Below are 27,518 nucleotides of genomic sequence, written 5' to 3' on the forward strand. Positions count from 1 at the left end.
AATGCACTGCTGGGACATTGGTGGCTCAGCAATCCAGCTCAGCTCAGCTCAGCACTAGGCAGCTTGTGCCACCTGCCTCTCTCAGGGTACCTGCAGCCAGAGCCTCCTGGAACCCCTTTCCCCACTGCACTAGCCATGGCTCCCTGCCCCCACCAACCTGCCTCCAGCCCTCCACACTCTGTTCCCTGTGCTCTGGCCAATCTCTAGTTCCAGGATCACATCTTTGCCATCTGGCTCAAACCACAAAAGCTCCCATTGTGATATCAAAAGACAATAGTTACCACTTTGGAGTATCAGACACTGTAACTACGATGTTAGCAACCAGTATTTATTGAGCATGTGCTATGTCCCAGCCACATGCTAAATGATTACATTCTCTCATGAAAGGAGTTTATACATGCAATGCTTAGGACAGTGTCTATATTGTAAGCACTCACTAAACTGGAATCATCATTCCTAGCTCATCCTGAGAACATCCCTGTCAAATACTGTTTGTCATCCCTGGTTTTGGGATTAAGGAAACTATGACCCACAAAGGTTTGAAACACTGTGAATAGTGGTGGGACTGGATCTCAAGCCCAAACCTGTCAGTTCAGGTACTTTCTACATAGCACTAGGACTTGTTGGGCCAACCATATTGAAAGTGCAGCTGGGTAGAACGCAGTTTACAAAGCAAGACTTTTTGAAAGGCTTCTGTCAAAGTCGTGTAAAAAAGTAAAAGGTGGGGCTGGGGATTTAGCTTAGTGGCAGAGTGCTTGCCTAGCATGCACCAAACCCTGGGTTCAATCCTCAGTACTAGGGGGGAAAAAAAAGGTGTAGCCTAATGGTGCCAGGAAAGTAAGGGAGGAAAATTGCAAGTTCAAGGCCAGCCTCAGCAGCTTAGGAAAGACCTTGTCTCAAAATAAAAAATAAAGAGGTCTGGAAATATAGCTCATTGGTAGGGCTCCCTGGGTTTGATCCCTAGTACTATTAAAAAAAAAAAAGGTGAAAGATTTCAGTGCTTGAAGTAGTAGACTCTAGTGGCTTGGAGGATTGTCACATAAAATTCCATGATTTAGGAAGGACCCCAATAAATCACTTTGGTTTTGTTTTGTTTGGGGTGCTGGGGATGGAACCTAGGGCCCCGCACATATTGGCAAATGCTCTACTACTGAGCTATACCCCAGCCCAAATCACCCCAGTTGAAGTGACAGTTCCCTCCCAACTCCAACATGGTATGGTGGTTCAATGTTGTTAAATCATTCTCTGTTTCCCCTTAAATATGAGTAAATCCAAAGGCTATGCTGAGCAAGAGGGGCCTCAGTTGACAGAAATTCCCAAGTCAAGCTCAAATCATCTCCAGATGAAGTCAAATCTCATTGGCAACAAGGCCCGGGTAGTTAAAAGTTAACAGCAGCTAAGAGCATGGGCCATGCTAGGGAACCAGATAGTTCTGTGGCTTTGGGCACATCATTTGATTCTCTGATCCTTAGTGTTCCATCTGCAAACTAAGGACAATATTCACAGTTAGCTGCTTTCTGGAGCTGCTGGAAGGAGTCAATGACATAATGCTTTTAAGGCCTGGACAAGTAGAGGTCCAGCCATTGTTGGTTTTTATTATTACTAAACACTGGTTAGAATAACTATGTCCAGGAAGGCTGAGATCACTCCAGAATGATCAATAATAAATAAGGTCGATCTTATTTAAATGAGTTTTTCTGCTTCCCAGGGCTTCTCACCTGTGCAGCAGCCAGTCCTGAGAACCCACCCTCCGGGGCAGGATCTGCATTCCAATCCTCGGCTTTTGGGAAGCCTCAGAATCACTCCACCTGCTTGCACTGTGTAGTGTCAAGAGCTCAGCAGCCAGAGTCTATCCTAGGTGAGACCCGGGATTAGTGCCTGTCCCCCTAGGTTTGAAACACTGCCCTAACCCAGGAATAGGCAGACTTTTTCTGTAAAGCGCCAGAGTAATAAATACTTCTGGTTTTGTGGGCCAGATGTCTCTGTTACAGCTCTGCTATTACAACTCTACTATTACAGCATAAAACAGTCACATATTTATAGACGAATAGGTGTGCCTGTGTTCCAATAAATTTTTTTTTTCCGAAAATAGGTGGTAGGCATGATTTGGCCTGTGGGCCATAGTTGGCCAGCCCTTGCTCTCTTCTACATATAGCCAATAAAGACACAGAGATATGTATATAAAAAAGCGGTATTTCTTTAATTTAAAATTACGACCTGGAAAGAGCAAGTCAGTTTAAGTGATCCAGGCTTCCTCCTTATACCCAAATGGAACAGATGCGATATTGGCTCAGATTTCCAACCCTAGAGAAAAACCAAACCAAGTCACCAATCCTTAGTAAGACTCTGTGGCATTCTGGCCACACTGAGGAGAACTTTCCTTCCGTCACCTCCTGGGGCTGACCTGCTCCACTTCCCTGTAGCTGGCCTCCACAGAGAAGGTGACAGCGAGGCTGTCTTCAGGCCTCACAACAGTGGGGGTGAGCAATCCTAAACACACCTGCCTAGAAAGACAGTGTGTCCACTTGTTTAGCTGAGCTCTGGAGCCTTGGGATGTGACCATCGGTCACATGTGGCCCAGACACCAGCAGCAAAATGGCAAAGTTGGAAAACAGGGGTGGGGTAGGGGAAGATGTGAGGGCCTGGGAAGTCCATGGCGAGTCTGAAAATGAAAGACAGCTGCCATCTGGGAAGATCCTGACAAACGTCTCGGTTGGCAAAGCCAAAAGAACAGCACCTCCGTCAGCCCTCCAAGGCGCTGCTCTTCCAGGGCCCAGAAATTCGAAGGGTCCCACCTGTCAGATGGGCTTCACCTCTCTCACCTCTTACATTCAAGGTCAGTTGAGGCTTCAGACTCACTCGGCAGTCAGAGGGAGTCTCGCAAGAACACGAGGCACTGGTGTTAAGCGTGTTAAGAGTCCAGGGTGGGATTCTGAGCTGGGTGGTTTTTCCTGCACTAAATTTTGAAATGTGGTCCTCAGAGAGGAAAGGAGGATGGGTGTGGCCCAGGGCAGCCCTCTTGGAGTTCTTCCCAGGAGGGATCGCGTACAGCATACAGAATAAATACAGCTGACAAGAAGAAGGCTTCTGAAAAAGCCAGTGACCAGCCCCAATCCTCCGTGGTGGGTAGTGGGGTGCCCAGACAGCACACCAGCTTGCTTTCTCTAAAGTTGACAGTACCCAAAGCCGACCTGAGTCAAAAGCTCTCAGGGCAAACCACCAAGGGGCTTCCCAGAGATGCCTTGAAAAACCAGAGCGTGTCCAACCAGCTCAGGCCACATCCAGCATTCCTGAGCCAGGCTGGCTGCATACTGGGTCACTGTAGAGGTGTCCCTGGGCACTACCAGGGCTGGTTCTGTGTCTGGGATGGGATGGGGGATGGGGCACAGCAGTAAGGAGAGTCCCCTGAGAACTGAGACCCAGTGGAAAGGGGAAAGAGGCGGGGTTTCCTCCTCAGGCTCAATGGAGCTGCCTCCCACGGGAGGAAGGTGTTATTGCCCTCCTGCCAGCACCACTGAAGGGATCCTACTCAAAAGTATGGCACTTGCGTGGGGTAGCTCGGTACAGAGCCCCAGATGGCTATGCTATGGCCCCCACTGAGAGAACTGACATTTCCTTACAGTTGCCCTAGACTGAGTCTGGGTCATGTCCCAAGCTCTGGTTCATGAAAACATACATCCCATCACCAGGACATGTGACCCCGAGCAAGCCAATCTTCTGGATCTGAGCGAGGCAGCTCCAGCGGTGGGAGTAAGGGAGCTTGGGTCCCAGGAGCCCGACGAGTTCCTCTTCCCCGTCTCCTTCATTTCTCAAAACAGTGGACCCTCAAATGTCTATCAAAGAAGGAGCTGTCCGTGTTACATGCCCAAGGACAATCACAGAAGCCACTTATAAGACCCCAGAGGTTTCATCCAATCCTGGCAGAAGGCTGGCTCAACTCTGATCCTCACTGAATGATGGTGTCTGGCTGTCCATTCTGGGCCACCTGTCCAGGGTCAGAAGTGGGGGTTGGGTTGGGCGTGTTGCTCTGCAAGTAGCGGCGGAAATCTTTAATCATGGGCCGGAGGACCTGGATGAGGACACTCAGGGCTGCCTGGGTGCCCTCCATGGCCTGGGCCTGGCGCTCCTGGGCACAGGCCTGTACCTCCTGGGAGCGGCGGATCATCTGCAGCAGGTCGTTCTGCTGCTCCAGGTGCTGAGCAATCTCCTTCACGTGCAGATTGGTGACCCGCTGCTCCTGGATCAGCTTGGCAGAGTTGAGGGCGATGCGACTCTTGAGGGCCTGCGGCTTGACTGACGTGTCCGTGTGCTGGGCCATCATCTCCATGGGAGCCTCTGCTGGCAGGGGTGGGGGAGCCTCAGCCGTGCAGTACTCCACCACTCCCTCCTCCAGCGTGTGATAGGTGGTCTCTGTGGGGACTGCAGGGAAGAAAGAGCCAAAGCAGAGGAGGTCACCTTCTGGAAGAAATGCAGCTGGCCCTACAGGGTGGGGAGGAGGCCATTAAGCCCTGCTCTGGAGGGAGATGAAAGGGAATTCAGGCCTCTCCTGGCTTTAGAGTTATTCATATCTAATCCAGAATCTAAGAGGTTCAGGATCTTAATCTACTGGTAGCCAAAGGGAAGCCCTAAATCTGGCAAAAGCGAAAATACCAATAATAATAGTTGCAAAAAATTTAGAGTACTTACTATGTGCCAGGCACTTTGTACTCATTCGCTTGTTGAATGCTAATATAGACAATGTCACTTTCATTTTCAGAGATGAGCAAAAAGACTTGAACATGGTATGATTTGCCTAAGATCACCCAGCTCATTCAGCAGAGCCAGAAAGCAAACCCAGGTCTCCCCAAACCGGAGTACAACATGCTCATAACCAGGGCCCTGGGCTGCTTCTAGCTAATAAGGCATCTTAGGAGGCAGAGTCACATGCTCCCTGACGTGCCAGCACACAGAAGGTATCTTGAGGGCACTTTCTATGCAGCTGCTTGCAGGTGCACTGGTCCTACCTCCTTTTATGTTTTCTTGACTTCCAAGTTCTTTGTGCTCAAGCAGAAAAGAAGATGGGAATGGGGAACAGGACAGTAGTAGCTGAAGTGCCCAGTACATGTTTCCCTGTCTGTTTGATCGCCTTGGTCCATGGGATTCCTAAACATATTTCCTGTTCTAGAACCGCATCTGATTTAGATCAGTGTTTGCTCTCCTTTTCCCACCTTGATATGTAGTTGGGGAATATGACATTGCAGGGGTATGGCACCCACACATACACTCAAGTCCACCAAGGCCAACCGAGAATCACTGGTTGCCACAAGTCAGAGCCCACGAAGAAGCAAGTTCATAGTCACAGGCATAATCTCTTATCTGAACTACAAAATCCAACTCAAGTTAGTTCTGCTGAGAACTTTTGAAGGGATTCTAGGTGGGCTGTATGGGCCTCCATGCATGTGAGATCAATCTCCTCCATCCTTCACTGCCAACATCAACAGTGTGTTCCCACACTACCGGAAAGCCATCTTCCTTTTGTGAGTCCTTGGGTTTCCCTGCCTGTTAGTGAAGCTATTCATATATGGGTCTTACCTTCCCTACTAGAAAATAAGTGGCCTATATTTCAAGTGGTAATGCTGGTGCCCAACACAGGGTCTGGCATAGATTGAGTGCTAATGTTTGATGAATGAATGAGTTAGTAGGTTAGCAGCAGGAACATTCACCACACTGAAAATAGAACGTCTATCCAGAATGGATACATCCTTTGGGTAGTTTATTCCCCAAGTAGATCCTGGTTGCCTGCTATATGCCAGATCCTGTGATAAGTCCTGTGGGCATACACACTCTGTCTTCAAAGACCACACAGTTCAGCAAATGGAGATAAGTCATGGACACAAATGGTGGCCACACAAAGTAGAGAGCTATTCAACTAGTGAGAATGCCAAACTGCACGCTACCTACGGTAGTCCCAAAGAGAACACAATCGCTTCTGTCTGGGAAGTGCTTGGAAGGTTTCATGTTCTTCCGACATCCCAACCTAACCTCTGACCCTTGGCAGCCAACCTTATCCAGGCTGCCCCAGTGTTTGCTGGCCCTTCCCATTTATGCACAAACGAACTGGGCAGGGGAGGTCACTCACTCTGTGTCAGGGTGACCGTAGCTGCGGCTGCAGTGGCCGCGGGTCCAAGGGCCACTGGGTGGATCTCTGTGGAACTGGGCAGACTGATGATGGTGGCCTCACCCAGCAGGTTGCAGATGCGTTGTTGCATGGGGGTCAGCAGTACAGGAGCTACAGCTGGGCCACTGCCAGCACCGCCACCTCCTGTCCCAGGCCCACCAGCTCCATCTTCTTCAGTGGGGCCTGGGGCCTCGCCACCCTCCACGGCGGCCCGGACCTGGGCAACCTTGCGACGGACCTCGGTTTTGAGGTCAGACCACTTCTTCTTGACCTCGGGCAGCTCCCTGCGGCAGGTGGCCACGGCATTGACCCTTCTCAGAATGCCATGCCAGGCCGCACTCTTGGCGGCCAGGGGGACCCCAGCGTTGAAGTGGTTCACCAGCAGGTGCTTCTTCAGCTCCAGCTCCTCCACGATGATTTCCACCTCCCGCTCTGAGAAGTTCATCTTTCTCTTCTTGGCTGGGACAGCCATGGCCTCTCCTATCCCCTCTTTTTAAAGAAATTATAATACCTTCTAGTGCCCCAATTCCCTTCTCTTCTTCCTCAGCCTCGCCCCTTACCTACCCCCCCTTCAGGGGATAGGCCGGGCTTGCTCAAGGCCAAGCACCAGGCCTTAGGTAACCCCCCTCGCTACGCAAAATGCGTAGGGCCCAGCACCGACCGGCCCGGCCGCTGCCAGCCAGCTGCGTAATGGCTTCCTGAATCTGCCTCTTCCGCCGGGGCATGCGGAGATCCGCCCACTTTCCTTCTTCCCGCCCCCCAGCACTTCTCCAGGGGAACCCGCCTTCCTGGTTGGTCGCGGCTCGAATATCGCGTCGATCTTTAGGTTCTTTAAGTCTGTCATTCAGTTGAAGGGCACGCCTACTTACTGGAAATAGCTTTATCATTGGTCTAAGGGTGTGTCTATCGTCCAGAGCACTCCGCCCACCTAGCTTTTATTCACTTCCATTGGAAAACCATTCTGTCGTTCAGTTATTAGTATCAAGAGGATTACGCCGTTAAATTCAGCTATTTTATTGGTGGTTTAGGGAATTATACTACTAAAACTTCCTCCGGAGTTTTAAATCACCACTAAATCATCCTCCGGAGGATACCTAGTGCTTTCGGCTTTGAACCTTGGCCAATTAATTTTTAATTCCACTCGAGAGCGAAAACTCTGCTTGTAACTTAAGTTCACAACTGCTCTCACACAAATCCTATTCCCCTCCGCAGGCTACGATCTCTCCGTACATGACCACTCCTCCCATCCTTACAATTCCGCAGTCTAACCAGCGGTTCTCAATGGAAATTGGACACGGGACCTTCCGCCTGCCAATCACAAGACTTCTGCCTATCGCAGCGAGATTTTCTCTCAGGCCTGTCTCAGCCAATACCTGCCTTCCTCAGTTTGAATCGGCCCCAGGCAGAGCGAGGGTTGGCTCCGCCCTCTCCATTCAGCCAGGCAGTCCTCAGGGAAGGCTCCGCCTCTCAGACATCCTCCTGGCTGCCGTCCGGGCCTGTGACTGGTCCGTAGTGCGCTTAGGGGCGTGGCCACCAAAGAGGCGCTCGGTTGGGCGTGGCTCCCGGAAGCGGCCCCTCCCGCCAGCTTGCCGGCTTCTCTGAGCCCGCGCTCGTTGTAGGAGAAAACCCGGCGTGCTTCCGCGCAGTCCCCGTCGGCCCGCCGCTCCCGCCCGGCGCCCGTCGCCCCTGCCTCGCGCCCGATGGTGAGCAGTGTGTTGTGCCGCTGCGTGGCCTCCCCGCCGCCGGACGCCGCTGCCGCCGCCTCGTCGTCTGCTTCGTCGCCGGCGTCCGTGGGCGACCCGTGTGGCGGCGTCGTCTGCGGGGGCCCCGACCACCGGCTGCGCCTGTGGAGCCTCTTCCAGACGCTCGACGTCAACCGCGACGGCGGCCTGTGTGTCAACGACCTGGCGGTGGGGTTACGGCGCCTGGGACTACATCGCACCGAAGGCGAACTCCGGGTAAGGAGCGTGCGCCGTCCGCGCGGGCGAGGAGAGAGCCCCCGGGACGTCCGGGTGACAGTTCTGGCTGCTGGGGACACTTCTGAACGTCACGCTTCTCTGGCAGCCCTTGGGACTGGGAAGTGGTCTGGGTGGACGGTCGTCCCTTTGAACTGGGCAGGACCCTTGGTGGGGCAGGTAGTCTCCCCTGACTGTCAGATGGACGCCCCGTGCTTGGGTTAGGCAGAAAGGCTTGTCGTGGGCACCCTCCGGACCTTCTGATAAGCAAAAAAGCCCCTTCCCGTCAGGGGCGTTCCCCAAAGTGTGCCTTTGTCACCTCATGATCTCAAGGCCTAGCTTGACACCCCGCTTAGTGGGTTCATCCATCCATTGCACCCCCTCTCGCCTTTTCCCCTCTTGTTTCCATGCCACCGTGGGCCCTGATCTGGTTCCTCTCAGAAGCATGTGGGAGTCTGGAAAAAATGGGAACTGGGGTTTCAGGCAGATCTGTGTGGATGTGGGTGGTGATACTGACAGGTCTCCTGGTTGAAGCTCATCCTCACTGCTAATCCGGGGACGTGGATCGTGATCCCTTGCAGAGTTGGAGTGTGCGTGGAATGAAAGAATCTGGGGCAAATGCTTGCTAAAAATGAAAATGTGGTTCACCTGAGAAGGGAGTGGGCCCCTGGCAGAGATCGTGTAGACAGGGCCAGAGAAATGACCAATCTCTGGGCTTGCTGCCCTCTCTGTATAAGAAAGCCTGGAGCAATACTTTTTTCTTCTTTTCTGTCTCATGGTATGTTTTTCGGTTTGACTTTGTAGTCAAACCTTCCCAAATTTTTCCGTTTTTGTGGCTTAGACTGATTTACAACCTGGTGTAGGACTGATGAGTATTTTATCTTGTAATCTCTTTCAAAGTTAGTTTGGGCTGTTTGTACAAACAACAGTTAGAGAATCTTACAGTCAAGTGTGAAGAAAATCTGGTAAAATGCCAGTAAATTAAGCCAATTTGTTGGTCTGGTGGTTGTACATAAGATGTTTTTAACTCATGTCCAAGATAATCTTGGATCAACATCCAAGGTATTTAATTTACTTAGGATCAACCTAGGAAGACCAAGGGTAACACTGCAACATAGATTCCTTGGGTTAAGTCCAAGAGACAAATTTTTTTTTCCAGTTCTCAGAAGAGACAAGTTTTAAATTTTTTCTCCCTTAAGTCAGTTTTATGCAAAATAGTGTTGCTGGCTGGAGATTTCCCCATAGAAATCAAATGAGTAAATTACCTGAAAAAACTAGGGTGGCCAAGCTGGGAAGGTTCCAGGAGATCTGGGCCCAGGTGAACCTTTCTGCTCTTATGAACCTACTCACTTGGCATATACTGCCAGGCATAGTGAGGACATCTGGCTGCAGGAGTGTATCCAGTGTTTACATCAAGCTTGGTGGCTCAACAGGAATCACAATGTTCTGGCAATTCATGGCACATCTGATATTGATCCTGATGCATATCTTTGGAAGTGAATTTGCCTAAGGGCAAATAAGGAAAAAGTGATCATTCTTCCCAGTCTAAAAGAAAACCTTTTTGATTAATCAAAGGGAACTTAGCCCTTTGGGTCATCCTGATTCCAAAATCTTTGACTCTTAAGTTAAGTCTTTGATCTAAGTTCTCTGATACAAAACTTTATTTGGTGCTGGGATGAAACCCAGGGCCTTGATCATGCTATGAAATACTACTTCTGTCTTATTTTTATTCTTTTGTGGTGTTGAAGATTGAACCCAGGGATTCTCTACCACTGAGATACATTCCCAGCCTTTTTATTTTGAGACAAGAGTCTTACTAAATTGATGAGCCTGGCTGTGAACTTGGAATCCTTCTGCCCTCACTAACCCCAGTAGCTGGGATTACAGGAAGTGACACCATGCCTTTTTTATTCTTTTGAGAGGTTAAGTATGGATTCGATTTCTACAACTCTTTTTTTTTTTTTTAATATTTTTTAGTTGGTATTGGACACAATACCTTTACTTAATTTATTTATTTATATGTGGTGCTGAGGATCGAACCCAGGACCTCACATGTGCTAGGCAAGTGCTCTACCACTGAGCCACAACTCTTCCCCTCTTTTGGTTTTTGAATAAGCTAAATTGTTATATAGCTTTAAGAAAGAGATTAGAAATGATGCATTTTATTAGTTTATTACCTGTAAAGGAGCACAAGGCAGTCCCATGGAAAATGTTTTTGTGTATTAGGGAAAAATATCTGCCTTTTTGTAAATAACTGGGGAAAAGGAAGACACCCTGCCTCATGTACCCCTGTGCCACTTCCTGTTAAAATGTCATTAGTAATAGCAGCCTACAGAAAAGGCATTCCTACAGTTTTGCCCAACTGGAAGGAGTGAAAGAATCTGGAGGCCCTTTGTTGGGCTGGGGTTGTAGCTCAGTGGTAGAGCGCTTGCCTAGCATGTGTGAGGCACTGAGTTCGATTCTCAGCACAACATATAAATGAGTAAAATAAAGATTCATTGACAACCAAAAAAAAGGGGGGGAGTCTTTTTAAAAAAATATATTTATTTTTTTATTGTAGTTGGGCACAATACCTTTATTTTATTTATTTATTTTTATGTGGTGCTGAGGATCGAACCCAGGGCCTCTCACGTGCTAGGTGAGTGCTCTACCACTGAGCCACAACCCCAGCCCAAAAAAGGGGTCTTTGCCATGGGAACAGGTGTTGGAAAAACTACACATTGGAAGCTGCTTCCTATGACCCAAGTGAGGCCAGTCTGAGATACAGGGCGTGTACAAGAGTCCTGGCTGAGTTCTTATCAGTGGGTGATAGATGAATGAACCCAGGCCATGTGATTCCACAAAGCCTCCTGCTAGCTTATAACAGCCTGGGGTCAAGTTTTCTTTAAAAATAAACAGCAAGTTTTTGGTCTGCCTTCCTTGCAGAAGAGGCTGGGACAGAGAAAAATGACTTAAAATGGAAGTGGGGCGGAGACTCTCATGGCAGCCAGCCAGGGAAATTTTCTTTGTAAAGGGCATGTAAGAAAGAAGCCTGTCCTGGGACCAAAAAAAAAGCTGGGGGCGGTTTATTAAAGAAAGAAAAAGGATGACGACAACAGTAGTGACTTTGGAAATGAGACTCTGCTGGGGCTAATTATAGCATTGACTATTTTGGGCATTTTCATGTGACCAAACAAAATCTTTGTCTTAAAACAAATTTTAAACATAGGTTAGAACTCAGCCAATTAGAGGAAGAAAAGAAGCAGTGTTACATGTAAACAGTTGTCTCCCTAGCTGAGGCTTGGGGCTCTACAGGGGGCTGGTGTTTAACATAGGTGAACATTCTAGACGATGCTGTGGTGAGTTGCTGACCTAGAGACTTGCATGCACGCCATCTAGCCATCTAGTCCAAGCCCCACAGTAAGGCAGTAAAATGATTCTACCCTATTTGACAAGGGAAAGAACAGCCATTCAAAGAGATGATGATGTTGGGCTCAGTCAAATGCCTAGAGTCCCAGCGACTCAGGAGGCTGAAGCAAGAGGATTACACATTCAAGGCCAACTTCTGCATCTTTGATCCTGTCTCAAAATAAAAATAAAAAGGGCTGTGGGGGATGTAGCTCAGTGGTAGAGCGCCCCTGGGTTCAATCACCAGGGCCACAAAACAAAACAAAAAAGATAGTGAAAGAACCTCAAAAATCATTTGGCCAGGAGGGAATTAGACCAGAGAAGGCAATGGAACCTTCTGATTGCAGCTTCTCTCTCCTTTAACTACCAGTTGTTTCTTTTTGCCTAAACACTTCACCCTAAGCCTAAGAAAGCTATTTAGAACCATAGCTTTTGTTCCAAAGTATAAGTTTCAGGAATGCCAATGCTTCCCCTTTCACAGAATGATAACCCACCCTTCCCTGTTTCTCTCCTTGACCCCAGAAGTGTGCACATGAGGCAGCCCTCTGCCTTGAGATAATAGAAGGGAAGATCGTTAATGGCCACCTAGTGTTGCTTCATCAGACAGTTGAACTCTAACTTTTTCATGTCTGGCCATTTGTGGTAAGGATATTTACCCCAAATAGGCAGACTCAGATAAGATGGTCTACAGAAGAAAAAGAGCCTTTTTCATGGAAAAGGTAGGCAACATTCCCAATAGTGTAGTGGCCCATTAGAAGAGAACAATGCAGTTTGCAGATTGGATTGAGCTCCTTTGTTAAATTGTTTGTGTTATATTGTTGCAAAATCTGGTTCCTGGCTCAAAGTCATGATTTATAGAGTCAACTAGAAGATGATTTTTAAAATGAAATCGGGCATATTGTCCCACACCTGTAATCCCAGCTACTTAGGAGGTTGAGGCAGGAGGATCCCAGGTATGAGGGCAGCCTTGGCAATTTAATGAGACTGTATCTCAAAATAAAAATTAGAGCCAGGCACAGTGGCACAGGCCTATAATCCCAGAGGCTCTGAAGGCTGAGGAAGGAGGATTGCCAGTTTAAAACTAGCCTCAGCAACCTAGTGAAGCCATGTCTCAAAAAAGGGCTGGGGATGTGGCTCAGAGGTTAAGAACCCCTGGGTTCAGTCCCTGGTACCTAAATAAATATATTAGAAAGGGCTGGGGATATAGCTGAGAGGTAGAGCACCCCTGGGCTCACTCTCTAGCACTGAGGGAAAAAAAAAATTGATGTTTGGAAACATGGACTCAGGTACCTTGACCCTAAAACCAAGTAATAGTAAGAATATACCAGAGTCCTTTCAGTCTGAAGCTTTAGCCAGAGAAATTCCTTTGATGTTAAGAGTCATTAACTGTCAAGTCTCACAGAAATCACAGGGGAATGAGGCAGGCATATTTTGCTGGTATTCATTTCTGATCCATCTAAATATGTGGGATGGAATCAGCGAACAAAGCAGTTTTTATGTAGCACTAGTCTCATGGCACTGTGTCTGCACAGACTTTATTTTTAACCGCTTCTTATTAGAAGCTGGGGATTGATTTAGTCCCTGTAGTCCTCCCCACCATCCAGCCTTCCACCCCAAGTGAAATCGTCCCTCTGTGTCATCCTTCAGGGACGGTCAGCCTTACCAGAGTCACTATTGGTTCTTTATCTGAAATACTGTGTCTGCTGCTCATGAGTCCTGAGAGTACCGCTAGGGCCAACACGTTAGAGGGATCTAAGAGTCTATAAGAATCTGAAAACCTGCATTTTTCTATAATCCCCTGTAAAAACAGGTGGCGTCATGCACACTTGACGGGACACCCTGTCCATACCTTTTGTGGCTCCCTGGGCTGAGGTAATGAACCCTGGGATTTAGTAGTACACACTTTGCGAGGACTTGGCTGGGCAAAGGAAGCCAGTCAACAAAAGAGGTTGAATTTTATGATCCATCCATGTGAAAGTCCAGAATGGGCAGCTGTAAAGGGACATGGAGAGATAGTAAGGTGATAAGCAAGGGCTGTGGGGCATTTTTTTTTTTTGGTACAAGGGATTGAACCCAGGGGTGCTTTACCACTATGCCACATCCCCATCCCCCCCCCTTTTTTTTAAGAGAGAGAGGGAGAGAGAGAGAGAATTTTTTAATATTTATTTTTTAGTTTTCGGCGGACACAACATCTTTTTTTTTTATTTGTATGTGGTGCTGAGGATCGAACCCGGGCCGCATGCATGCCAGGCGAGCGCGCTACCGCTTGAGCCACATCCCCAGCCCCTCCCTTTTTTTTGTGTGTGTGTGGTTAAAAAATTTATTAATTTTTATTTAGCTGTCACCAGTGGGACACATTACTATATTAGATCAAGTCAGCTATCCACAATTTTAATCTTCTAATGATCTGTTTGACTCTTGACACAGGAAAGGATCCCATCCCTTTTTTATTTATTTTTTACTTTTGAGACCAGGTCTTGCTAAGTTGCTTAGGGCCTCTAAATTGCTGAGGCTGCCTTTGAACTTGCGATCCCCTCCTACCTCAGCCTCCTGAGTGGCTGGGATTATAGGCGTGTGCCACTGTGCCTGGCTTACTGTGGGAATTATTTTTGAGGTGATGATAATGTTCCCAAGTTTGCCATGGTGATGGTTGCACATATCTGTGAAGATACTGAAAACCACTAAATTGTATACTTTATTTGTATCTTTTTCAGCACTGGGGATTGAACCTAGGGTTTAATGGTTTGGATGTGAGGTATCCCACAAAAGCTCACATGTGAGACAATGTAAGAAGGTTCAAAGGAGAAATGATTGGGTTGTGAGAGTCTTAACCCAATCGGTGGAGTGATCCCTGGATAGGGATTAGCTGAGTGGTAACTGAAGTGGTAGGATTTGACTGGAATATAATTGTATATATTTGTATTTGGCAAGTAGAGTTTCTCTTTGCTTCCTATCTCATGTGAGCTGCTTCCCTTTGCCACACACTCTGCCATGATGTTCAGCCTCACCTCAAGCCCCAAGGAATGGAGCCGGCCTTCTATGGACTAAGACCTCTGAAACTGTGAACCCACAAATAAACTTTTCCTCCTTTAAAGTTGTTCTGGTCTGATCTGTTAGTCACAGCGAAAAAGCTGACTAAAATACATACTTAGGTATCACCAAGCAGTACCCCTAGTCCTTTTTTTATTCTTTTTTTTTGGGGGTATTGAGGATTGAATCCAGGGGTGCTTTTCCACTGAGTTATATCCCCCCCCCTTTAAAAAAATATTTATTTTTCATTTTTTGGTGGACACAACATATTTATTTTATTTTTTATATGGTGCTGAGGATCGAACCCAGCGCCCTGCGCATGCCAGGCGAGCATGTTACTGCTTGAGCCACATCCCCAGCCCCAAGTTATATCTCCCTTTTTATTTTTATTTTGAGGCAGAGTCTCATTAAATTGCTGAGGCTGGCCTCAAATTTGCAATCCTCCTGCCTTAGCCTCTCAAGTCACTGAGATTACAGACATGCACCACCACGCCCAGCTGAGGTGATTGTATGGTACGTGATCTTGGTTTAAATGTTCCTTTGGCTACTGGTTTCCTAGCTGTGACTCATCCCCTCAAGGTCTTTCTTTTCTTATTAGAAACATTATGGTGATATGATGGTATGAATACTTACTTCATAAGGTGTTTATGTGGATCAAATAAAAGTGTATAAAGAAGCCAGGCACAGTGGTGCACACCTATAATCCCAGCAACTGGACTGAGGTAGGAAGATCACAAGTTCAAGGCCAGACTGGGAGACTTAATGAGACCCTGTCTCAAAGTAAAAAATAAAAAGGGCTGGGATGTATCTTAGTGGTAGAGCACTCCTGGGTTCAAGCCTCAAAACTGCTAAATAAATAAAAATACGAAGAGCGAGGGCTGGGGATGTGGCTCAAGCGGTAGCGCGCTCGCCTGGCATGCGCGGGGTGCTGGGTTCGATCCTTATCATCACATAAAAATAAAATAAAGATGTGTGTCCACCGAAAACTAAAAATATTTTTAAAAAATTCTCTCTCTCTCTTAAAAAAAAAAAAAAAGAGAGCCAGTGCAGTGTCTGATACATTGGTGTTCATTTCCAGGTAACTTTTCTCCCCTGTGGTTCTTTGAGAATAAGATGTCCAGAATTGGTTAGAATCACCTACCTTCTGCTCCCAGTGAAGAATGGAAGGCAAGGGAGGGCAGAGTCTAGGCACACGAGTGATGTGAGGATCACAGGATGAGGTGCCCAGGAGGGCATGTCTCACATCTACAATCCGGAGCAGTTTGGAGGGGGACATGGGCTGTGGGAAGCCTGGATGTTGGGGAGATGAAAACAGGAAAGAAACTCTAAAACCTTAAAGTAGCAGAGTCACTCTGTTTACACATATGGATGTCACTGGTCCACACTTTTCCTGGAACAGAGATGGGCTTCACAGCCTGTTGTTACTGCATAAGCCACGGAGGATCTTTCCTCAAACATGGAGTTGACTTTGAAGTTGGGAAAATGGGAGCCTCAAGTGGATGTTAGCTCACTAGCCAGCATTCTTTGCAGAAGTGGGAGGGAGGCCCAGAGGTTAGGTTGGTTTAAGGCCAGCAGAGAACTAGAATCCAGGACTTGACTCTGCCCAGTGTCCTGAGCTGCACTGCCTTCCTCCTCCCACAGCTACAGGTGCTCGCCCCTAGCCACAGCTCTTCTCAGTTTATGACCTAGACATATCTATGCATAATCCAGCTCAGCATATTAAGGCCCCTGAGGGTGCTCAGGAAGCAATGACTCCAAGGACAGGGGTCCTGTTACTTAATATGGGATATAAAAGATCTGGCACAAAACCTGAAAAAGGTTATGATAAAAATGCATTTTCCTGGGGCTGGGGTTGTGGCCTAGTGGTAGAGCGTGCTTGCTTCACATGTGTGAGGCCCTGGGTTCGATCCTCAGCACCACATTAAAAAAAATAAATAAATAAAGATATTGTGTCCATCTACAACTAAGAAAAATTTTTAAAAAGATGCATTTTCCTTGGAGCTGGGGTTGTGGCCCAGAGGTAGAGTGCTCACCTGGCATGTGCAGGACGCTGGGTTCCATCCTCATCCCCACATAAAAATAAATAAATAAAATAAAGGTATTGTGTCCAACCACAACTAAAAAAAAAAAATCTAAAAGAAAGATGCATTTTCCTTTAAATAAATGAATAACAAAGGTAGACCAGAAGGAGCTGCCTGCCAACTTCACATTCTTGGCTGGTTTTCCAGGAAGCAGGGGGTGAGTCAGGGCTCTGCAGGGACAATGGGAAAAGGACCGGGCAGTTGACGTCCTCCCATTGCCCCTGGCCTTGCCTTTCTCCCTGTCCCCCCTGATGAGACCCGTGTGAGAAAACCCCAAAGCCATTGAAATGCCAGTGGTGGGTAAAGCAGATAATCTGGGAGAGGGCAGTTTTGCTGTTTGCCCGCTGGGGATAGAACCGGGGCCTCCTGCGCTCCAGGCAAGTGGCTCTATGGCTAAGCCACATCCCCACCCCACAGGGTACTTTATTATTTTATTTTTATTTTTTTGGTACTGGGGATGGAACCCATGGGTGCTTTACTACTGAGCTACACCCAGCCCTTTTCATTTTGGGGACAGGGTCTCCGCTGAGTCGCCCAGGCGGGCCTGGGACTTTTGATCCTCCTGCCTTTGCCTCCCTTGTCCCTGGGATTAAGGCAGGCCCTCTGCACCCAGCCCCGAGGTACTAGATCACCAAGAGGAAGCCACTGCTAAACCCTCAGCTGTAGATGTGACACACCTGACTGTCAAAGACAGCTACTGTGCCCCCCTTAATTGACCTGTGGCCCCCACAGCCATGTGAAGCCCTGCTGTTGCTCTGGCTGAAGCCTGTGGCTTTGAGCTGAGTCCACAGGATGAGTCCAGGATGCTGATGCTGGAACACTGTCAAAGTGTGTCCGGCTCAGTCCTCATGTTTCACAGGCCAGAGAGGTTGGAGTCCTATAAGGGCATCGTAGGGGACCTTAGAAAGAAGGACAAGGTGCCTGTGGTGCCCTGTAGCTATGCACTGAGACAAAGTTCACTTTTTTCTGTTTTCATTCACATCTTGGGTGTATTCTTTTGTTTGTTGGAATCTCTTCCTCTCTAACCTGTAGAAGGAAAAATAGGATCAGGGAGGTAAATTAAGTAGTTCTATAGTTAAAATTTCTTTTCTGAATTGTTTCGAAGCACTGGCCTGGTTTAAACATGTCATTTCGAGTTTTTTTTTTATATTGTTGTTAATATCTTTATTTATTGTTATATGGTGCTGAGGATTGAACCTGGTGCCTCACATGTGCTAGGCAAGCACTCTGTCACTGAGCCCCAGCTCCAGCCCTAAACAGGTAATTCTTAACACACAGTTCTCCCTGTTGCCCTCATACCCTGAACAGCTATGTTGTCTATCTGCCTAGGGCAGCTGCTGGATGGGTTCCCCCTTTTCCTGTCCTTGACCTTACAGTGTTGGAGCAATGCAGAGCAAGCAGCTGGGAGACAGTTCAGTTCACACTGATTCAGACCACATTAGTTCTATGAGATAGGGGTCTCACTCTGCTACCCAGGTTGGCTTCTAATACCTTTAGTGATCTTGCCTTGGTCTCCAGAGTGGCTGGAACCACACCTGTGTGACCCCATGCCCAGCCTGATCTCAGTTTTCCATCCTGAAGTCACTTTTTAGAAGCTGAAAACATGTAATGTTGCTTTTAGAGGTGCTGGGAATTGAGCCCAGGGCTTCACACACACTTAGGTAAGTTCTCTACCACTGAGCTACGTCCCCAGCCCTTTTTTGTTTTGAGACAGGGTGGCGCTGAGTTGCCCAGGGTGTCCTGGGACCCTCCTGCCTCAGTCTCTTATAATATCTGGGATTACAGGTGCCACCACTGCACCCAGCTTGCTGGAGAAAATCTTGATCCTTTAGGCAGCTGGGTTTTTACATGCCGGCCTCAGGTGTTTCCACTTTCTCCTTACACTTGGCACATATCTCATCTGAAGGGGAATCATGTGCTTATAGGAACAGAAAAGGGACAGATGATGCCACATTTCTATACAGACTTCTTCTGCAGAACTTAATTTACATTTTCTGTCTCAGAATCCTGCACTTAATATTGGGTATTTTTTTAATCATCGTTGATAGACCTTTATTTTATTTATTTATATGCAGTGCTGCGAATCGACCCAGTGTCTCACATGCCAGACAAATGTGCTACTATTGAGCCACAGCCACAGCCCAGTATTGGGTATTTTGAGTTTGCTTTAGAGAAGAGAAAGAGATCTTTGTTTAAAAAAAAAAAAGGCCTTCACCTTGACCTTGGTACCTTGATGGGGACTGGCTTTGCACCAGGTGTAGACAAACATTCCAAGAGATCATTTGTAGACTTCTTGTTCTCTTCCATAGTTACAGGAGTGTTTCTGTTTTGTTTTGTATTGTTTTTCTAGTTTTTGCCAAAGCTAGACTTTCTGGTTTTACTTATTAAGTTGGAAATAGATTGGGGGGTTCAATTTTTCCATCGTTGCAGTTTGGTCACCTTTGGTTCCTTATTTTCATTTGTGCCAGTAGGGTGAGAGCCTGGCTTCTCCTGATTCTCTAATTGAGGGCTGAGTCACGGGTAGGAGGTGGTTTAATAGCCCTGACCAACATCCCAAAACTCCTGCTGCCGTGTGTGGCCAGGCACGGGAACTCAGTGCCCATTTTGTCCCATTGTCCCAAATGTAGAACACCTATGAAAACTTAATTTGTGCAACAAATATACCACTTATGCTAACTTTGAAATCATTATTTTTTAAAATATTTTTTTAGTTGTCAATGGACTTTATTTTGTTTATTTATATGTAGTGCTGAGAATCGAATCCAGTGCCTCACACATTGGTAGGCAAGTGCTCTGCCACTCAGCCACAATCCCTGCCCTGAGAGCATATTTGAATATCACATTTACAGACTTGAAAACTTGCAACTTAGTGGGTTACATTAACTGGTGGATTCATTTCAGCAGAGACTAAAACACACCTGCTACAGTTGTGCCGCAGAAATAGTAAATCATGACTATATGTCAATATATAAAAGATTCTTCAAAAATATTTTTGCCTCCTGTACCACTCTAAAAGACTTTGTAAAACGGTATATCTCCTTACACATTTTGTACATGTGCCTTAAACATTTGTGTTTGTTGGTTTGGGTTTGGGGTTTGATCGAAACCGTAGAGCTGCAGGTTTGACTCATTCAAATGATGGAACGGGACCTTCCTGTGACCTCTTTGGCAGAGCCAGTCCTCAGTATCAAATCGGCCAAAGCAGCCTGACTTTCTGTCAAGTAAAATTTGGCTTCATTTTTCAATTTAAAAATGTTCATAGATGGGCATGGTGACACAGGCCTGTAATACCAGCCACTCAAGAAGCTGAGGCAGGAGGATCACAAGTTAAAGTCCAGCCTGGGTCTAAGTGAGACCCTGTCTCAAAATTAAAAATTAAAGAGTCTGGGGATGTAGATCAGTGATAGAGCTCTTGCCTAGTATGTGTGAGGCCCTGGGTTCCATCCCCAATATGGTAAAAAAATTTAGTCTTCCCTTAGACTCAGGCAATATCTTACCTGAACGTTAATAATTCTAAGATAGGTAGTAGGTGTAGGTGGTGAGGCTTGGAGGTTACTGTAGGAGTTGCCCATGGGAGGATTTCCGGACTGCAGTTGTCCTTCTGTGTGATGCTCTGGGTGATTTGGAAAAAGTCATTTGACTACTTCTTATTGCAGGTCTATTCCATTAGAACTTTTTTCTTCTGAAAAATATCATAAATCCTGTGAAACACATCTCCATTAAGTATTTTCTAGACTCCCAGAGGAGTGGATTACTGCTGCAGGTGATTAGCATCAGCTTAACCAGGTTCAGGCATGGTAGGGTTCCACTTGCCAGCTCTGCCCCTGGATGTGGGTGGTCCCTCATTCCCAAGAAGCTAAGTGTAATTAGAGTTGTACCATTAGAGTAATTGGCATGCAACCAAAAGAAACTGATCTTCTAGATACAGCTGATTTAGGTGCAAGAAATATACTACATTAACCCCTGGGGAAATAAAAAAAACACAAGGAAACGTGTTTTGTTTTTGCAGTACTGGGATCCAGGAGCACTCTATACTGAGATATCCCAAGCCCTCTTTTAAATTTTGAAAGAGAGTCTCAGTAAGTTGCCCAGGCTGGCCTCAAACTTGCGATCCTCCTGCCTCAGCCTCCCTGGTAGCTGGGAGTATAGGCCTGTGTCACTGGGCCTGGCTGAAGTGTCTTAACCATAAACATTGGCAAAATATGCAGTTGAACATATTTCCATTTATCACTGTCTGCCTATTGCTGGTCAAGGAAGATTTTAGGATAAATGAAGCATGGTGTTGTCGCTTATCTCATGTATTTTCTTTCTTCTGTTTACTTTGGGATTAATTTGTTCTTTTCTGGCTTAGAGTAGAAACTGAGGGGGCTGGGGATGTAGGTCAGTGGCAGAGGCCCTAGGTTCCATTCCTAGTACTGCAAGGAGAAAAAAAAAAAGTGGAAGCTGAGGTTACTATCTCTCTGTTTTCTAATGTAGCTCTTCCTTATAAGGACTTCTTTGGCTGCATTTGACAAATTTCAGTATGTTGTGCTTTCATACCATTCAAAATACTTCCTAATTTCTCTTGATTTCTTCTTTGACATGAGAGTTATTTAGAATTGTGTTTAGTTTCCAAATATTTAGGTATTTTCCAGATGTCATTCTGTCACTGATTTTTTTTAAAGGCTTTTTTTTTTTTTTTTTTTTTAGAATTTTAATATTTTATTTTATTTTTTTAGATTTCGGCGGACATAACATCTTTGTTTGTATGTGGTGCTGAGGATCGAACCCGGGCCACATGCAGGCCAGGAGAGCGCACTACTGCTTGAGCCACATCCCCAGCCCTCACTGATTTCTAATTTAATTCCACTGTGGTCCAAGAGTATAATTTGTAGGAGTTGAATTCTTTTAAATTTATTAAGACTCAACGCCTATAATCCCAACAACTCAGGAACCTGAGACAGAAGTTCAAGACTGGCCTCAGCTACTTGGCCAGACCGTGCCTCAAAATAAAAAGGGCTAAGTATGTAGCTCCTGGGTTCAGTCCCTAGTACACAAAATATAAAATAAACAGAAACAAAATTTATTGAGACTGGTTTTATGGGCCAGAATATGTTTAGAGTGCACTTGAGAAGAGGTGTAACTGCTGTTGTGTTAATGCTGTCAGGTCAAGTTGGTTGCTAAGGTTATTCCAGTCTTCTGTGTCTCTACTGGTTTTCTATCCACTTATTCTACCAGTTATTAACAGGGGGTACTGAGGGCTGTTAAAGTTTACTGCAGGCTGGGTGTGGTGAGCACGCGGGTAGTCCAGCACTCTGGAGGCTAAGGCAGGAGTCTGAGACATTCCTGTTCAATGTAGTGAGACCCCTGTCTCAAAGTAAATCAATAAAATCCTCTATACCTTGAACCAGTCTCTGCACTGTTTTCTGTGTGTCCATTGGTCTTCATTCCCTTTCTCCATTCTCTGTCTGTTGGTCACCTGAGCATTGTTTATGCACTTCATCTCTTCTGTTGACTTATTAGCTGGCCTTGTCACTGCTTCTCTCTCTGATGGTTGCTTTAGGGATTTAGTACACACCATTGGTTTACCACAGCCTACCCAGTGGGTGTGACACCACTGAACATGGTTTCAGCATCTTGAATGGTGCACAGTCAGCCCTCTCTACCCAAGGGTTCTGCATTCGTGGATTCAACCAACTGTGGATCGGAAATATTTGGGGGGGGAAGTGTCTGTACTGTACATGTACAGAGTTTCTCCTATGTCCTTATTTTGTAGACAACACAGTGTAACAACTGTGTAATACGCTTACATCCTGTTAGACATCATAAGCAGTCTAGAGTGACTGAAGGTATACAGAGACTGGGCATGGTGTCGCACGCCTGTAATCTCAGAGATTTAAGAGACCAACTCACAAGTTTGAGGCCAGCCTTGGCAACATAATAAGATCTTGTCTCTAAAAATAAAAAAGGACTGAGGGTGTAGCGCAGTGAGTGGTAAAATACCCCTAGATTCAATCCCTAGTGCCCAAATAAATAAAGTACATGAGAGGATGTGGCAAATGTCCTGATGTTATGAGACTCAGGTGTCCGTGGACATTGGCATCCAGGAACCCTCCCTGGGATACTGAGGGATGACCACACTTGCCCTTCCCTCCTCTCAGCCTTTGCTGTGGTTGTGGGTGTGCATGTGTGCGCATGTGTGTGTGTGTGCACGCGTGCCAATGATGGAGACTGACCCCAGGGCCTTGAGAATGCTGGGCAAGCAGTGCTCTACTTCTGAGCTACCAAGTCCCCTTTTAAAATTTTGAGATAGGGTGTCTAAGTTGCCTAGGCTGGCCTTGAACTTTTTTTTTGGTAGTGCTAGGATTGAACCCAGGGCCTTGAGCATTCATGCAAGGTAAGCACTCTTCTAACTGAGCTATATCCCCATCCCCAGCCTTGAACTTTTGATCTTCTTGCCCCAGGCTCCTGAGTTGCTGGGGTAACAGGCGTGCACTTGTCCTGTGGTTTCCTACACATCTAAAGGCCTCTTTATTCACCCACATGGTTACCATTTCTGGTGCTCTTCCCCTGCTCCCCCCTCCCCCTTGGTTTGTTTTATTTGTTGTGTTGTTTTGTTTGCTCTACCGGGAATTGAACTCAAGGAACTCGACCACTGAGCCACATCCCCAGCCCTATTTTGTATTTTATTTAGAGACAGAGTCTCTCTGAGTTGCTTAGTACTTTGCTGTTGCTGAGGCTGGCTTTGAACTCAAGATCTTCCTGCCTCAACCTCCCGAGCCAAAGGGATCACAGGCTTGTGCCACCACGACCGGCTCCTTCAGTTTTTGTATGTGTGAAAAGTCTTCAGAGTGTGGACTTCTGGGCTGTCTGTCTGAGGAAGGCCCCTGTTTTCTTAGCTTTGTTCCTCTGTATATAACGGATCTTTCCCCGGCTCTGGCTGTTTTAAAGATTCCCTCTTTATTGTTGGCTTTTAGAAATTTACTTGTAATGCGCCTGATTAGTTTATTTTAATATTTGTTGTGGTTGGGGTTTGTCAAGCATGTATTTGTGGTTTTCAGTAAATTTGCTGGGGGTGGGGGTTGGCTTTTTAAAATATTTCCTCAGTCCCTCCTCCCAGGACTCCAGTTCCAGGTGTGTTAGTCTCTTTGCTGTCCCCACATTTTTTTTTTTTTTTTTCTGTTTCATTGGAAAGTTTCTGTTGCTATCCTCAAGTTCATTACTGTTAAAATCATCAGACACTGTGGCTTTCCTCCAGAGTCTTCAGATCTACGGAGCCTGTTTGACATACTTGAACATTTCTCTTTATTTGCTGCTTCTATCTATCTATCAAGGTGTTGGGATCGAACCTAGGACCTCATGTACGTCAGGCAGACATTATCACAAACATTACCACAGCCCTCTTTTTAGCTTCTTGAACATAATGAATTACAATTATATTAACTTTTAGTTGTATTTATTTTTAAGTGGTGCTGAGGATGGAACCGAGTGCCTCACCTGTGCTCTGCCACTGAGCTACAGCCCTCGTCCCAGCTATATTAACTGTGACATCTGCACTAATCCTACCATACCTGTCATTTCTGGGCCAGCTTCAGTGGATTGATTTCTGATCTTGTTAAGGGTCACACTTTCCTGCTTCTTTGCATTCCTATTCATTTTTTACTGGACTTTACTTTGTTGAGTACTGGACATTTTTGTATTCCTCTAAATGTTCTTGAGCTTTATTCTTGGTGCAGTTATTTGGAAACAATTTGACTCTTTCAGGGCTTGTTTTGATTTGTGGGATAAGAATAGGGGCTTGGGAGGCTGAAGCAGGAGGATCTCAAGTTTGAGGCCAGCCTGGGAAAGTTAGCGAGACTCTACCTCAAAATAAAAAGTAAAACGGGCTGGGGATGTGGCTGAGTGGTAGGGCCCCCGGGGCTCAGTCCCAGCATGGAGGAGTAGCCCAGCTGGTTTTGGTCCACTACAGAAGCAGAATCCTGTGAGTGGCCTTCCTGCACCTTCCTATATTGCGAGGTTTTCTAATCTGGCTGGTGGGAACAGAAGTGACTTTAGCCCTGTGATCTGAATGGCGGCTTCCTCATACAAGTGTGACCCCAGGAGGACACTGGGCTGCTCCCCAGAGCCCTCTCTGTGCAGCTGTGTCCGCTTCAGTTCCCTATCCCGTGAACTCTAACTGTCCTGGGCTTCCTGTCTGCTCAGTAGCCCAGAAACTCCAGGCAGGAAACTGGGGCTGGCCTTATCATGAGCATTTCTCAGGAAGCACTGTCCTTCCTTGCATGTGGTCCATGGCCTGAAGACATTGTTTCTTGTTTTGTCTGGGCTTCTTGTTATGGGCACAAAGGTGAATGTCCCTAGTACTCCCTGCTGGCTGGAAGCCAGTTCCGTGTTATGGAGAAGTCCATTCAGTTAAAAGCCACTAACCTACTAAAGAAGGGATTTTTCTTAATGTTTGTGGGTGAGAACTCAAAGCAGCACTGTGTCCTTCATTTCAGCAATAAACTATGAGTTACTGAGTGTTCTGTGTACTCTGAGAGCTTTGTGTATTAGCTAGTCTAGTCTTTAATCAGCTCTGTGAAATAACAAAACTGTTCTGTCACTCTCCCCATTTTGTGTATAAGAATAGCTAGGCACAGAGGGCTAGAGTAACTTAAATGAGGTCACACTGTCACAATCATGTTTGGATCCAAAGACTGCACATTCCATCAGCATACAAAACTGCTTCCTATCTAAGTTTGTTCTGTTTATCGAGAGGCAGCTGATACAGACACCAGCATTTTCTTTTTTTTTTTTTAATATTTTATTTTTTTTTAGTTTTTCGGCGGACACAACATCTTTGTTTGTATGTGGTGCTGAGGATCGAACCCGGGCCGCACGCATGCCAGGCGAGCGAGCTACCGCTTGAGCCACATCCCCAGCCCCCAGACACCAGCATTTTCAAAGCAAGCATTGAGGAGCCCTGTTATTTTCATAGAATCCCTTAATGGTGCCCATATTGTAAGAATCGTGGTACTCTTTTTAGCAGCTGTGCAGCACTTCTCTGTATGGGTGCACCATGATTTATGTACCATTCCCCTTTTTAAAACCAAGTTGTGCTGGGTGTAGTGGCGCACACCTGTATTCCCAGCTGAGGCAGGAGGATGATGGCAAGTTCAAGGCCAGTCTGGGCATCTTAGCAAGAACCTGTCTCAAAATAAAAAGGGCTGAGGATGTGGCTCAGAGGTAGAGAGCCCCTGGATCCAATCAGTCCTCAATACCACCAAAAGAAAAGCTGTTTTCAAATATGTGCTATTATAAACAAGGTTACTTAAAAAAAAAAAAAACAAAAAAACAAAAACACCTCACTGTATTTATATGATTTCCCAGATATCCCTACAGGATAAATTCCTGCAAGTGGGGTTGCTGGAGTTGAGGCTTTTGGAGTGTTGGCAGGTGGCACTACATTGCTCTTCAGAGGCTTGTACTTAGGGGCACCCTCACAGCAGCAGGAGGATGATGTGCCCCTGGACTGTCCCCAACATAGTTTACTGAACTTTTTTCACATTTGTTTTTAGAATAATGGTTGTGAACCCCATATCAAAGGGTCACCTCTGTGAGAGATGCACTTCATTTGTCTACTGGTAAACTAAGAAATGACCAAAGATGAATTCCCTTACTTGTGATGATTCACCCATTTTGGTGTTTAGATTTAATCTGTGACCTGGTCCCTGCCTCTGTGCTGTGGACTAGAGGCTGACGGGAGAAGTAGCCGTGGTATGGTGTGGATCGTGGCATGCATGGGTTGGAGAAAACTGGAGAGTGGAACTGAAGTGTTGCTGGTTGTCCTAGGAAGTGTTGCCAAGGACTCCTGATCACGTTGAACTTGGTGAACACCATCCTGCGCCATCCTGCGGTGCGGCGGCAGCAGACTGGGAAGTTACCGCAGCGGCCGAGCCGGCTGGGTGGATTCTGTAAGATGAACCTCATCTGGAGCTTGCGTCTGCACCTCCCTGCGGACTTGCCGAGCTGCAGGCAGGAAATCCGCCGCCTGTGATTGGAGGGCTGGTGCTGGTGGGATAATGAACTTGGTAGTGTCGGCAGAGGTGATTGGCCCGGCCCTGCTGCAGTGAGGTTGCAGACTGGATGGGCGGCCGGGGCTGGGGGAGAGCGCCGGCGGCTGAATGACTGCGAGCTCCAAGTTGCTTTTGCCCCCAGGAGAGGTCTGTTTGGCTATTGCTTTATCCTTACCCCCTCCTTTTTTTTTTTTTTTTTTTTAAGCTAAACCTTTGATCACTGGCCACCTGTAGAAGTGAGTTTTATTGAAGAAGCCCAGCTGCTGTCCTTATTGCCAGCAGCCTAGGAGGCTCCCTTTAGAGTGAGCTACTTCTCAGGCCAGGCACGACAGCAGTGCTAGTGAATTTGAAATAGCAGGAAACAGCCCCTGCATGCAGAGCTTCCCGCCTGAGAACTCCCCAGGCTAGGCCTCCAAGCAGCTGTGTAGCCAGAGACCCTTGGTATTGTGGTCACATCCCTCCAAGTGGACGGTCACCATCAGTGGTGTTTGGAGGAAGCCGGGATGCTGCAGATGCTGTGGCAGTTTCTGTCTAGCTTTTTCCCTAGGGCTGGGTGCCAGGACTCCAGAGAGGGCACGGATCATGAAGTCAGAGGCACCCAGGCTCCTGCTCCGGGTAACCAGATGTCAAGCTTTTTTGGGAAACAAGATGGAAGGGCTGAGGCCACCGAAAAGAGACCCACCATTTTGCTGGTGGTTGGACCTGCAGAGCAGTTTCCTAAGGTAACCCACCCTGGAGAAGAACTCTTAGTTTAGGGGCTTGTCTGGGATCATTTTCCTGGAGGAAAAAATTGGGGGTGGGAAAGAGAAAACTTTTTTAAAAAAAAGTCATTTTGGTATTGGGTCAAAAAGATGTATTAGGCAGTGAAAAATCCCTC

The 27,518-nt window shown here is 46.7% G+C and overlaps 2 protein-coding genes and 1 non-coding gene across 6 annotated transcripts in view; 1 reads left to right on the forward strand and 2 right to left on the reverse strand.

Annotated features, from left to right (window-relative positions):
- Nucleotides 1–2,179: 2,179 nt before the first annotated feature.
- Nucleotides 2,180–6,894, reverse strand: Naif1 (nuclear apoptosis inducing factor 1). Its single transcript, XM_046451994.2, has 2 exons — nucleotides 6,119–6,894; nucleotides 2,180–4,419 (listed from the first exon to the last, which is right to left on the reverse strand). The coding sequence occupies exons 1-2, from the start codon at nucleotides 6,627–6,629 to the stop codon at nucleotides 3,947–3,949; spliced, it is 984 nt and encodes a 327-aa protein (XP_046307950.1). The 5' UTR covers nucleotides 6,630–6,894; the 3' UTR covers nucleotides 2,180–3,946.
- Nucleotides 6,895–7,842: 948 nt separating this feature from the next.
- The window catches only part of Slc25a25 (solute carrier family 25 member 25), a 35,447-nt gene continuing 15,771 nt past the window's right edge, over nucleotides 7,843–27,518 (forward strand). For 2 of the 4 annotated variants that reach the window (XM_046451365.1, XM_046451366.1), the window contains exon 1: nucleotides 7,843–8,115. In XM_046451365.1, the coding sequence (XP_046307321.1) occupies nucleotides 7,858–8,115 (258 nt within the window). In that variant the 5' untranslated portion in view covers nucleotides 7,843–7,857. Of the gene's footprint in view, nucleotides 8,116–26,875; nucleotides 27,364–27,518 lie in introns of those variants that run through there. The other 2 variants (XM_046451367.2, XM_046451368.2) reach the window with 2 other exon arrangements.
- Nucleotides 10,709–10,781, reverse strand: Trnaa-agc (transfer RNA alanine (anticodon AGC)). Its single transcript has one exon. It is a non-coding gene; the product is annotated as a tRNA-Ala (tRNA).

Source organism: Marmota monax, unplaced genomic scaffold (assembly GCF_021218885.2).
Source record: "Marmota monax isolate L192 unplaced genomic scaffold, Marmota_monax_Labrador192_F-V1.1 WCK01_AAM20220418_F8-fsc00020, whole genome shotgun sequence".
NCBI lineage: Eukaryota > Metazoa > Chordata > Mammalia > Rodentia > Sciuridae > Marmota > Marmota monax.